Raw genomic sequence first — 13,112 nt, forward strand, 5'->3', positions numbered from 1 at the left:
CCAGAGCACCCCCAGGTTTGGACGTCAGTATGGGCAAAAACGTCTATTTTATAAAGCTGGCCTGATCGACCAGCTCGGTAACATTTAATACTGCTTTTATAACATGGAGCTGCACTGTAGTGTCTGAAGACCTTTTTCTATTTTAGGGCAGGCTGTAGCTCAGGCAGTAGAGCAGGTCATCTAATGATCGGAATATTGGTGGTTCGATTCCTGGCTTCCCCTAGTCTGCATACATCCTTGGGCAAGATACTAACCCCAAATTGCTCTCCGATGCATCCATCGGAGTATGAATGTGTGTGTACTAAGAAAATGTTGGTCTGAATGGGTGAATGCACAAGTTGTGTAAAGCGCTTTGAGCGCTCAGAAGAGTAGAAAAGCGCTATATAAGAACCAATCCATTGCCATTTAATGTGATTGTTAAAAAGTCCTCCCATGCGCTACCTGCATGGGAGGATGCAGGTTCCCTGCGCACGGGGCGATGCAGGTTCCCTGGGGGAATCAATAGCCACTCAGAGTGCGCACCCGTCCTCTCATTGCTGTGGCAATTAACAGTGTAGTCGGAGAGTAACGCTGCTGCAGGCAAGTTATGGACTTAGATTGAATCGGACTAAGGTGCACCCTTTAGAACATACAGCAACACGCTGGCATGCCCTCAACCACCAGTATGGACAGCCGCATCAACTGGCACTCAAGCGCTACCTGTTATGTCAGGAGATACCAAGACCTTCAGAATGTTTGCGCTATGATGATGATTTGAGGTCCAGCTTCCGTCGATACAGTTGTGGTCAAAAGTTTACATACACTTGTAAAGAATATAATATAATGGCTCTACCGAGCGTCCCGTTATTTCTAAAACTCTGATTTTTCTCTGATAGAGCGATTGGAACAAATACTACTTTGTCACAAAAAACATTCATGAAGTTTGGTTCTTTAATGACTTTATTATGGGTTAACAGAAAAAAGTGATCACATCTGCTGGGTCAAAAATATACATACAGCAACATGAATTAGCAATTTTGGTGACTTAGAAAGTTGTCAGTGAACTGAGCTTCATAGCATGGCCTCTTAACTTCTTGTGAGTGATTATGAGTGACGACAGCTGGTGACTTCTCTTAGACCAGTTAAATAGGGCTCATTGGATACAAACGCCCACAAATGCTACAATGGGAAAGTCAAAGGAGCTCAGCATGGATCTGAAAAAGTGAATTATTGACTTGAACAAGTCAGGAAAGTCACTTGGGGCCATTTCAAAGCAGCTGCATGTCCCAAGAGCAACAGTGCAAACAATTGTTTGTAAGTATAAAGTGCATGGCACTGTTTCGTCACTGCCAAGATCAGGAAGAGAACGCAAGCTATCACCTGCTGCTGAGAGAAAATTGGTCAGGAGGGTAAAGAGTCAACCAAGAATCACCAAAAGGCAGATCTGCCAAGAATTAGAAGCTGCTGGAACACAGGTGTCATTGTCCACAGTTAAACGTGTTTTGCGTCTCCATGGACTGAGAGGCTGCCTAGCAAGAAGGAAGCCCTTGCTCCAAAAGCGGCACCTTAAGGCTCGACTGAAGTTTGCTGCTGATCACATGGACAAAGATAAGACCTTCTGGAGGAAAGTGCTGTGGTCAGACTAAACAAAAATCGAGCTTTTTGGCCACAATGCCCAGCGATATGTTTGGAGGAGAAAAGGTGAGGCCTTTGACCCCAAGAACACCATGCCTACAATAAAGCATGGTGGTGGGAGTATTATGCTGTGGGGCTGTTTTGCTGCCAATGGAACTGGTGCTTTACAGAGAGTAAATGGGACAATGAAGAAGGAGGATTACCTTCACATTCTTCAACATAGCCTAAAATCATCAGCATGAAGGTTGGGTCTTGGGCGCAGTTGGGTGTTCCAACAGGACAATGACCCCAAACACACATCAAAAGTGGTAAAGAAATGGCTAAATCAGGCTAGAATAAGGGTTTTAGAATGGCCTTCCCAAAGTCCTGACTTAAACCCCATTGAAAACACGTGGACAATGCTGAAGAAACAAGTCCATGTCAGAAAGCCATCAAATTTAACTGAACTGCACCAATTCTGTCAAGAGGAGTGGTCAAAGATTCAACCAGAAGCTTGTGGATGGCTACCAAAAGCACCTAATTGAAGTGAAAATGGCTAAGGGACATGTAACCAAATATTAGCACTGCTGTATGTATATTTTTGAACCAGCAGATGTGATCACTTTTTTCTGTTAACCCATAATAAAGTCATTAAAGAACCAAACTTCATGAATGTTTTTTGTGACAAAGAAGTATCTGTTCCAATCACTCTATCAGAGAAAAATCAGAGTTTTAGAAATAACGGGACACTCGGTAGAGCCATTATATTATATTGTTTACAAGTGTATGTAAACTTTTGACCACAACTGTATATTCATCCTCAAACCATTCCCATTCCTACACTGACTGACTTCTCACACCGGCTTATATATAATAAGCTGCAGGTGCAAGTCGACACGGCACGGTCCAGCTCAAAGAAAGCAGTATTTCCGAGAGGAGAAGAGGAAGTTCACTGGTAAGACAACCACAATACTGTTGAACACTGAGTCCCAAGAATCTGGTGCCCCTCCAACAGTGGCAGCAGCCAAACACAACGGGAAGAAGTATTGTCCTAATTGCAACAGCGTTGACCACTCTTTAAACAGCTGCTCAAATTTCAGACAGCTACACAAAGCACAAAGACAGCACTGGATCAAGAGTAACAACCGGTGCTGGTGCTGTGGGAGGCCCCACCAGGCTGCAGAATGCGGTCTAAAGATGCGCTGTAAGACATGCAACCAACGACATCTCCTTGTCCTCCACAAACTCACTGACAGGTCCGCTAAAAATGTGCAAGCCTCCGAGGCCTCTTCTGCAACAACAGACTCAGGTACTGCGCGAGTGGGCGAGAAAGTGTTGTACATTGACACACCACTAGGAGGATGTAAAGTCCTATTGAAAATCAGCAAAGTTTTACTGAGGAATGGCGATCTAGTCCTAGAGTCTTACGCTGTCTTGGATGATGGGTCTGAGCAGACCATCCTTCTTAGCACCGCTGCGCAGCAGTTAGGGTTAAAGGGGCAACCCAAAGAATTACCACTGAGAACCGTGAGACAAGACCTCCATGTTCTCCAAGGGGAGGCTGTCTCCTTCAGCATTTCTCCTACTTCCCAGCCGAGACAGATTTTCAAAATCAACCAAGTTTTCACAGCCGAGACGCTTGGGCTAGCAGAGCACACTCACCCAGTGAATGCCGTTAAGTAGAAATATCATCATCTCAGGGGTCTGGTGCTTCAAGAAATTGACAACGCTAAACCAGTGTTGCTAATAGGATCAGACCACCCGCATTTGGTCACCCCAGTGGAGCCAATCCGACTCGGCCTCCCACCCAGGTGGGACTGCAGCTGTCAAGACACGCCTTGGCTGGACCCTACAAGGGCCGACTCAAGATGTAATGCAGCAGTTGAGAGAGCAACAGTGCTACTTCACCACCTGTCAGTCCCCAGGTGTAGACCTGCTGCGAGATGTTGTAAGACTTTGGCAAATGGATGTGCTACCCTGGCGCAGTACCAAAGTCGGCACCAGGTCACGAAAAGACCAAGAAGCTATTAAGCTTCTTGAGACTAAAACGGAGAGAGTAGAGATCAGGGGAGTTCAACGGCATGCAACACCACTCCTATGAGTTCCTAACATGCCTACCCTGTCTGCGCCTAAGGAGGAGGTGCTCCCTCTGCTCTACAGTACAGAGCGGAGGTTGTTGAAGTCACCAGAGAAGGTCCTTTCCTACACAACTGAGATTCAGAGACTACAACAGGAAGGTTTTGTTGTCAAGCTTGAGCCTGGAGCTGACAACACTCCTGCTAACTTGTATATCCCACACCACATGGTGCAGCATAACGGCAAGAATCGAGTTGTGTTCAATTGCTCATTCCAGTTCCATGTTCCATCAGGTCAGACTACTAAAAGAAGACCAGCCACTCCTCCGATTCCTCTGGCGAGACTGTAAACGTGACAACCCCCCTTCTGTCTACGAGTGGAGAGTACTCCCTTTCGGCACCACATGTAGCCCATGCTGTGCTATCTTTGCCCTACAAAAACATGTGCTAGATCACAGCAGCCCAGGGGAGGACGTCTGTGAGACTGTGATGCAGTCATTCTATGTCGACAACTGCCTCCGGACCTCGGCGACAGTGGTCGAAGCTAAAGTACTTGTGGACAAACTGCAGAAGCTTCTGGATGAGGGAGGTTTTGAGTTAAGACAATGGGCCAGTAACCAGCCCTCAATCATCAGCCAGCTCCCCCCAGAGCTTCAATCAGACAGCGCTGAGCTCTGGATCACACATGGCAAACCTGATCAGAAAGAAGCTGTACTGGGACTCCATTGGCACTGCTCTTTAGACAGGCTGTACTACTAGCTCCGCCCTGTTGATCATACTCAAGTGACCCTGCGCACAGTCTACAAGGTTTTAGCGAGTCAGTACGACCCACTTGGCTACATTGTGCCATACACCACAAGAGCTAAGATCATTGTTCAGCAGATGTGGGCTTCACGGACTGCCTGAGATGATACCAACCTTCCTCATGACCTTCTCCAGGCCTGGAATGAATGGGAGCAGGAACTGTCCCAGCTGCAAGCCATTTCATTAGCTCATTGCTACACCAGCTCCAGCATTGATTCAAGCACCTGCCAATGTGACATCCACATATTCTGCGATGCCTCTGAACGGGCCTATGGATCAGTGGCTTACCTGAGGAGTGAGGATGCAAGTGGCACCGTGGAAGTTGCCTTCCGGACAGCACGTTCCAGAGTAGCACCCCGGAAGCAACAGACCATACCCCGCTTGGAATTAAGTGCAGCATTAACAGATGGCACAAGTGCTTACTACTGAACTAACAGCCTCGCTTCGCTATGTCGCTTTATGGACCGACTCTACCACGGTACTAACCTGGCTACAGTCAGACACCCGTCGATTTAAAGTCTTCGTCGGGACTCGGGTGGCGGAGATACAGGAGCTGACAGACTGGGCAGCCTGGAGATATGTTGACTCAGCCAACAACCTGGCAGATGACATTACACGGGGAAGGCATCTTTCTCACTTAGGCAAGTGGAGCCACTGGTGCCGAGGTCCTCCATTCCCCCATGAGCCTCCAGATCAGTGGACCGAGACACCACACCTCCTACCCCTGAATGATGAGGAACTACGGAAGCCATTCACCTGTCTACACGTCATCACGCCATGCAGCCCACCTTTACCCGAAGCCGATCAATTTCAGACATTCAAGGACCTCCTTAAGGCTACAGCACAAGTTTTGCGTGAGCCAGCAGATGCCCCTCTGACAGCGTAGGACTACCAAAGAGCAGAAACCAAGCTGCTGCAACAAGTGCAGCAAGAGTGTTTCCTCTCTGAGTCGGTCCACTTACAAGAGGGCAAGCAACTCCCAAGATCCAGCCGTTGCTCTGGCTCCCGAGTTGGATTCAATTCAATTCAATTCAATTTTATTTATATAGCGCCAAATCACAACAAAAGTCGCCTCAAGGCGCTTCATAGATACAGAGAGGATACAAATAAAGGACTCATTTGCATAGGGGGACGTCTTCGCCACAGTCCCTACCAGGACCAATTCATCACCCACCCTATCGTGCTTGATCCTAAACATAGGATCACCCAGTTAATTATCGAAGATACGGATGAAGCCTTATGCCATCCTGGAGCAGAGAGAGTTTTTGCGGAAACTAGGAGGCGCTACTGGACACTACGAGGGACAGAAGCAGTAAAGCGGCACCAGCAAGGCTGTCTTGATTGCAGGAAATGGAGAGGCAAGCCAGAGGCACCTAAGATGGCGGACTTGCCCCCTTCAAGGCTTTAGCTTCATCAGCCCCCCTTCTATTCAACAGGTGTGGACTGTTTTGGCCCATATTCTATTCAAGTGGGCTGAAGACATGAGAAACAATGGGGCACCACCTTTAAATGCTTCACCACTAGAGCTGTCCACCTTGACCTCCTGCCCACCACTGGCACAGATTCATTCCTAATGGCATTCCGGCGATTCGTAGCACGCAAGGGGAAGCCGTTTGAACTGCTTTCTGACCAAGGAATGAACTTTAGAGGTGGGGAGAGAGAGCTGAAGCAGGGTTTTGATGCTCTACAGCCTGAACTGCAGACAAACCTAGCTGCTCAGCAGGTGAGATTCTACTTCAACCCACCAAATTCCCCCCACTTTGGTGGTTGCTGGGAGAGAGAGATTCGCTCCTTGAAGCAGGCTCTACAGACAACTTCAGGGGCACAGACTGTAACTGAGGAGGTTCTGCAGACCCTCCCTGCAGAAGTTGAGGGTATTCTGAATTCAAAGCCCCTGGGCTATGTTTCCTCAGATGTGGCTGATGTAGATCCTGTTACTCCAAATACCCTGTTGATGGGGCGGCCAGTTGCATCTCTCCACCAGGTTGTCTACCCTGAATCGTAGATATTGAATAAATGGAGATGGTGCCACAGCCAGGTCTTAGCCAATCACTTCTGGAAGCATTTCATTAAATATTATCTTCCAAGCCTGCAGACCAGACAGAAGTGGCAATTCGAGAGCGTTACCAGACTAATGGATGATTACTGCCTGATGGCCACCGGAGCTCAACAGATTTCCACAGGAAATCTGGGGGCAGCTGTTAAAAAGTCCTCCTGCCAGGGCAGAGCATGATTCCCCCAGGGGCCAATAGCCACTCAGAGTGCCGTCCTCTCATTGCTGTGGCAATTAACAGTGAAGGTGGAGAGTAACGCTGCTGCAGGCAAGTTATAGACTTGGATTGAATCGGACTAAGGCGGGCAAGTGTGCGTTCGTAGACCCAGTAAGTCACATTGGGAACGTATTTTATTTCTGTTGCTGTTAATGTACCAATGTAGACATCTGTTGCTATTGCCTTGTGTGTTAGCAGCTATGCTGTAGGAATAAAGTAAGTAGTAGCCTGGCTCCACAGGATATTCCTCATTTCTAAGTTGTTTCAGTTATTGTGGAGAGTTAATGTTCACAAAGATTTTACCTGATGGAGTTACTAAGCTAGCATACAAATCTGTTCTTGTCTATAAAGCCTGCATTGCGGCTTTTGAGTGAGCAATTGTGTCCACTAGAGGGTGGTGTTGACTCACAAATGAGGGAATTGGCCTAAATTCATTATGATTCTGTGTTTGTTATTACTCTAAGCTCTTTTTCTGGTATCTGGATCTGTCCATTTATAATCTGGTATGGTGTTCTCTGTAATAATGAAGTATTATGTTATTTCTTATTTGTATTAATTACAGAACCACATCCTTACGAGAGCGTGTGTTAGATGTGGGCTCGTGGTAAATAAAGTTCTTCCACTCTGACATCATTCCCCGTCTCTGACCGGACGTTATTACCAGGGAACAGTACCAAATCACGTTTCAGAGATAGTGGTCCAGGGCGTCTGCTATAACAATAATCAAAATGTTTTACAGTAACATCTGTAGCTCTGTTTCACTAAACCCTGGAATGACGCCTAGGTTTGAAATGCAACGAGGTATCCATCAGGGATCCTCTATTTCCCCCAAATTGTTCATACTAACCACTCAGTTGCTGGCATTCATCATCCAAAAGAACCCCGATTTACATGGTGTAAACATTTTTGAAAAAGGATTCAAAATAAGCCAGTTTGCAGATGTTTTTAATAGATAAGTCCACACTCAGAAAAATTATGGTTCTTAAATGGTTCTTCAGATGTCTTCATGGTTCTTTAAAGAACCATCATACGTCAAAGAACCTTTTTATTTTGTGGATGGTTCTTCAGCTATTACAAATGGTTCTTTAAAGAACAAAAGGTTCTTTATCCTTAGCAATCTAAGTTTGATGGTGTAAATGGCATAAATATTTATTCACTATAATGAGGCTGTGAATTATACTGTGTGTTTTCTTTGTGTGCATGTGTGTGCGAAGGGGAAGGGCGGGATACCTGGCAATTACCCTTTAAGAGAAGATGGTAGGAAACTGAATATTCAAATAAAAGTTAGAAATATTTGCAAACAGTAGACACAATACACACATTCAAATACTGTACTTTAGTTTTAAATTTTAATAAAGCATTACTATTTTCTACTCCAAGGCATTGCTTTTGAGATTATTATATATTTTTGAAAATATAGTATAATGATAATACTAGTTATTGTAAACTTTACAAACCACCCAGCAGTATGTAAAGTCAAATTATAAAATACAAGTAAATAACAATTGCAGAACAGAATGTCGGTGTAATGAACACACACTTCGTTTTGACAAAGCACACTGCTTAGGTAAATGATCTGAGTAGTTGTTCATCACTGATCAATTTGTTAATATGTGTTTCGAGCCAAATAAATGACAGGGAGAGAGAGAGTGACGTCAGAACAGGTCATACTGTAACCTCCCGGGAGCGAACGGAGGGGTCAGTCGTTGGGATGCGCATGCGCAGACAGAGTGTGCGAGCGGCGGGCCTTGACCTTTTGGGAAAAAAACCTCACGGACGGTGACAGCGAAACGGATAACAGTCTTCAGTACCTGCTGGACTTTGAAGCTGTGGATTCTGGGACTGTTAGAAAAGGTAAAACATTTTCATTAAAACCTTATTACTGTTTTGTTTTTGTTACTCGTCATTGTAGCTTGCTGTTAATGTTGTGCTAACAGTAGCGATTAGCTAGATACGTTAGCCGTTGAGGTCAACGCAATTTAGTATCCAACGGTTTTCCTAACAAAACCACTGTTATAATTAAGTGAAGGTGCTCCCAGCTAATTTGAACCTTTGGCTTCTAAAATATGTGGTTCAATTGCGTGCTGCGTACATAACCTAATGTCAGCTAGACCGAAATTAAAATGTAATATATTGTTAAAGTCACTAAAATGGCGCCTGAAGCCTGTTGTGACGTGAGCTCTGTGTCTGCTCTAGAAACTCTGAAATTCTGTAGATCTGAGCCGTACATTAAATACTCACATGAACCTGTACTTTGAATTCTGTATGAGCTGTATAAAATACAGCTATGCATAAGTGTTTTGAATGAATAATTAGATTAGATAACTCTTTATTGTCTAATCGAATTATATAGAAATGAATAGAAATGTGACATGAGAAGGTGTGTCTTTGACTGTTCCTGCATAACTTAGTTTCGGACTAGTTGACAAGTTATGCTCCGGTCATTTGATGTTTCCAAGATGTTCTTTTGTAATATAGTTAATTTTTTTGTATATTTCATTTATCCACCATCATACATTAAGCTAAGAAGAGGTCGTTATACTAACAAGAGGTATCAACGCCGGGCCAAAGTTCAGCACATGGTTAAAGTTTGTAATCCAGCCAGGGTGTAAATATCACTCAGCAGCCAGAGCTGAAGCAGGTAGCATCAACACATAAATCTACTCTACCCGGCTTAAATCACAAGAGCACCTCTGACCAAAAAGCTGTAGATTTTTCTTGTTTGCACAAATTAATCCAGATTCACATTAATTGTGTTCACAGCTCCAACAAAATGAGGAAGAGGAGGGGGAGAAACACAATTAGGTTGAATTACAATTGGATGGAAGGTGAGGAGAAGGAAGCTTAGGATGAGGAGGAAGAAAAGCAGCAGGAGCATCTTTAGGGATCCCTATGATGTCATTGAGGTTGGTTTCATTAATATGGTCCTCTCACAAAGAACGATGACTTGTTTTAGTTCACCTACTTCCTGTATTAAATAGTGATGTGCAAAATGTTGTGAAAAACCATGGAGCAGGTACGTATAGTGCATCTGCAGGTAAATGAACATCAAATCTCTAAGACAGACTGAAATTTGTATATTTATCACCCTTATGATAAAACCCATGTCAGCCATTGGTTTATGGACTTTGTATTTTGAAGCCTCAACATTTGCTTTCTTGCTGTTGCTATGTTGGGACCATATTAGGATGAGGGATCAGAATCTGGAGTCATGCACACTATTGTTTCATTTAGTGTGTATCCATAAGATTCGTACAGTAGATCCAAGTTGTGCCTTGAAAACAGGAAAGTCGTCTGCATAGAGGAGAACTGTAATAGCAGGCTTGTACAAAGTGAAGCTTTGTGCTCTCGTTTTACTTCTGTCACCCTGTTTTGATGCAGATTTCACTTGAAATCAGGCAAGAACTGGACTTATTTTTTTATGTGTTCTTGTGAATTGATTGTGTATCGCATATGTTTGATTTGACTTTCTGCAAGACAACAGTTGTCCACTGGCCAAAAAAGTTTTCCAAATACCTCCACGTGATCTAGCCTGGATTTAGAAAAGAATAGCAAAAAAATCTGCACCTCCTGCTTCAGATGCAATTTGTGTTTCTGTGTTCAGAGGCAGCGGCGAGAGGGGAGACCTCGGCTCATCCAGCTGGAGAGCCTGACCAGGAGGAGTCGAACATTAACTGAGCTCTTCCAGGGCACCCTGCAGACTCGGCTGCTGGCATCGGCGAGGGATGACGTGAACGCCAAACTGGAGTCCATCACAGGTCAACTGCAGGTATGCGAGTCAGACCTTCTGAGGAGGGTTTCACTTTTCTCTTCTTTATAATTGACTCTTTTCTCGATCTCTTTCAGCTCCTTGTCTCAGAGTGGGAGGGATTTGAAGCACAAAGGGAGGAACTTGTCATTTGGTTGGCTGATATGGATGTGAGGTTGACCAGCTGACAGGATACACCAGTGAAAAACTGAAACAACTGCAGGTGTGGGCTTGTTTTGATATGACATATACAGGGAGTGCAGAATTATTAGGCAAGTTGTATTTTTGAGGAATATTATTATTGAACAACAACCATGTTCTCAATGAACCCAAAAAACTCATTAATATCAAAGCTGAATGTTTTTGGAAGTAGTTTTTAGTTTGTTTTTAGTTTTAGCTATTTTAGGGGGATATCTGTGTGTGCAGGTGACTATTACTGTGCAGAATTATTAGGCAACTTAACAAAAAACAAATATATACCCATTTCAATGATTTATTTTTACCAGTGAAACCAATATAACATCTCCACATTCACAAATATACATTTCTGACATTCAAAAACAAAACAAAAACAAATCAGCGACCAATATAGCCACCTTTCTTTGCAAGGACACTCAAAAGCCTGCCATCCATGGATTCTGTCAGTGTTTTGATCTGTTCACCATCAACATTGCGTGCAGCAGCAACCACAGCCTCCCAGACACTGTTCAGAGAGGTGTACTGTTTTCCCTCCTTGTAAATCTCACATTTGATGATGGACCACAGGTTCTCAATGGGGTTCAGATCAGGTGAACAAGGAGGCCATGTCATTAGTTTTTCTTCTTTTATACCCTTTCTTGCAGCCACGCTGTGGAGTACTTGGACGCGTGTGATGGAGCATTGTCCTGCATGAAAATCATGTTTTTCTTGAAGGATGCAGACTTCTTCCTGTACCACTGCTTGAAGAAGGTGTCTTCCAGAAACTGGCAGTAGGACTGGGAGTTGAGCTTGACTCCATCCTCAACCCGAAAAGGCCCCACAAGCTCATCTTTGATGATACCAGCCCAAACCAGTACTCCACCTCCACCTTGCTGGCGTCTGAGTGGGACTGGAGCTCTCTGCCCTTTACCAATCCAGCCACGGGCCCATCCATCTGGCCCATCAAGACTCACTCTCATTTCATCAGTCCATAAAACCTTAGAAAAACCAGTCTTGAGATATTTCTTGGCCCAGTCTTGACGTTTCAGCTTGTGTGTCTTGTTCAGTGGTGGTCGTCTTTCAGCCTTTCTTACCTTGGCCATGTCTCTGAGTATTGCACACCTTGTGCTTTTGGGCACTCCAGTGATGTTGCAGCTCTGAAATATGGCCAAACTGGTGGCAAGTGGCATCTTGGCAGCTGCACGCTTGACTTTTCTCAGTTCATGGGCAGTTATTTTGCGCCTTGGTTTTTCCACACGCTTCTTGCGACCCTGTTGACTATTTTGAATGAAACGCTTGATTGTTCGATGATCACGCTTCAGAAGCTTTGCAATTTTGAGACTGCTGCATCCCTCTGCAAGATATCTCACTATTTTTGACTTTTCTGAGCCTGTCAAGTCCTTCTTTTGACCCATTTTGCCAAAGGAAAGGACGTTGCCTAATAATTATGCACACCAGATATAGAGTGTTGATGTCATTAGACCACACCCCTTCTCATTACAGAGATGCACATCACCTAATATGCTTAATTGGTAGTAGGCTCTCGAGCCTATACAGCTTGGAGTAAGACAACATGCATGAAGAGGATGATGTGGACAAAATACTCATTTGCCTAATAATTCTGCACTCCCTGTATTTGATATGAAACATACGTCAGAGACATTGTCCTAAACTGGACTAACAAAGGACCATGAGTACAACATGAAACGTACATTACATAGCGTAATGCTAAAGTTCATTGATCATTTTAATCATAAACTTGTTGTTGAAATATTTTTACTGAACATGCAAACATCTGCTGATGAAAATGTGTTGATTTATTGGTCTGTTATGAAGCTATTGCTATTTCTAATGTGTTTTATCACTTTCTGATGTTTTATTAATTAAACAATACATGTATTGTTGTGTTATCTGTAGCTATAGTATTTATATATATATTTATTTATAGTATAGCAAATATATTTAATTATTACTGTTTAAAACACTAATATGTGACATGTATTAGTAGTGATGTTGTGCTGAGGGTTAAAATGCCTTTTTGTCTTTTGGTAACTACAAAATGACAATAAACCATTAATATATGTCTATGCTGTGCTCGTATTTATTTTTACCCTACTCAAATTCAATTTATGATGCATTTTATTTTGAAAGATTTAAAATGTTTTTTTAAAGAACCACTCAAAGGTTCTTTAAAATGGTTCTTTTAAAGAACCATTTGAAGGACCTTTTTAAAAATGGTTCTTTAAAGAACCATTTTTAAAAAGGTTCTTTGAAAAACCATTAAAGGTGCCCCAAAGAACCATTTCTTGATGGTTCTTTGGGGCACCTTTAAAGGTTCTTCAATGAACCACTGAAAGAAATGGTTCTTCAAAGAACCATTGTTTGAAGGGTTCTTTGTGGCACCAAAAAAGGTTCTTCTATGGCATCAGTCTAAAGAACCACTTT

At 43.6% G+C, this 13,112-nt stretch overlaps 1 protein-coding gene across 1 annotated transcript; it reads left to right on the forward strand.

Annotated features, from left to right (window-relative positions):
* The first annotated feature begins 8,460 nt into the window (after positions 1–8,460).
* On the forward strand, positions 8,461–12,752 carry LOC145422525 (uncharacterized). Its single transcript, XM_080293997.1, has 4 exons — positions 8,461–8,596; positions 9,506–9,648; positions 10,347–10,511; positions 10,589–12,752. Exons 2-4 carry the CDS (start codon positions 9,592–9,594, stop codon positions 10,676–10,678), a joined length of 312 nt encoding a protein of 103 aa, XP_080150123.1. The 5' UTR covers positions 8,461–8,596; positions 9,506–9,591; the 3' UTR covers positions 10,679–12,752.
* Positions 12,753–13,112: the final 360 nt, after the last annotated feature.

The sequence above is a fragment of the Astatotilapia calliptera genome, chromosome 19, assembly GCF_964374335.1.
Source record: "Astatotilapia calliptera chromosome 19, fAstCal68.1, whole genome shotgun sequence".
In the NCBI taxonomy this organism is placed as follows: Eukaryota; Metazoa; Chordata; class Actinopteri; order Cichliformes; family Cichlidae; genus Astatotilapia; species Astatotilapia calliptera.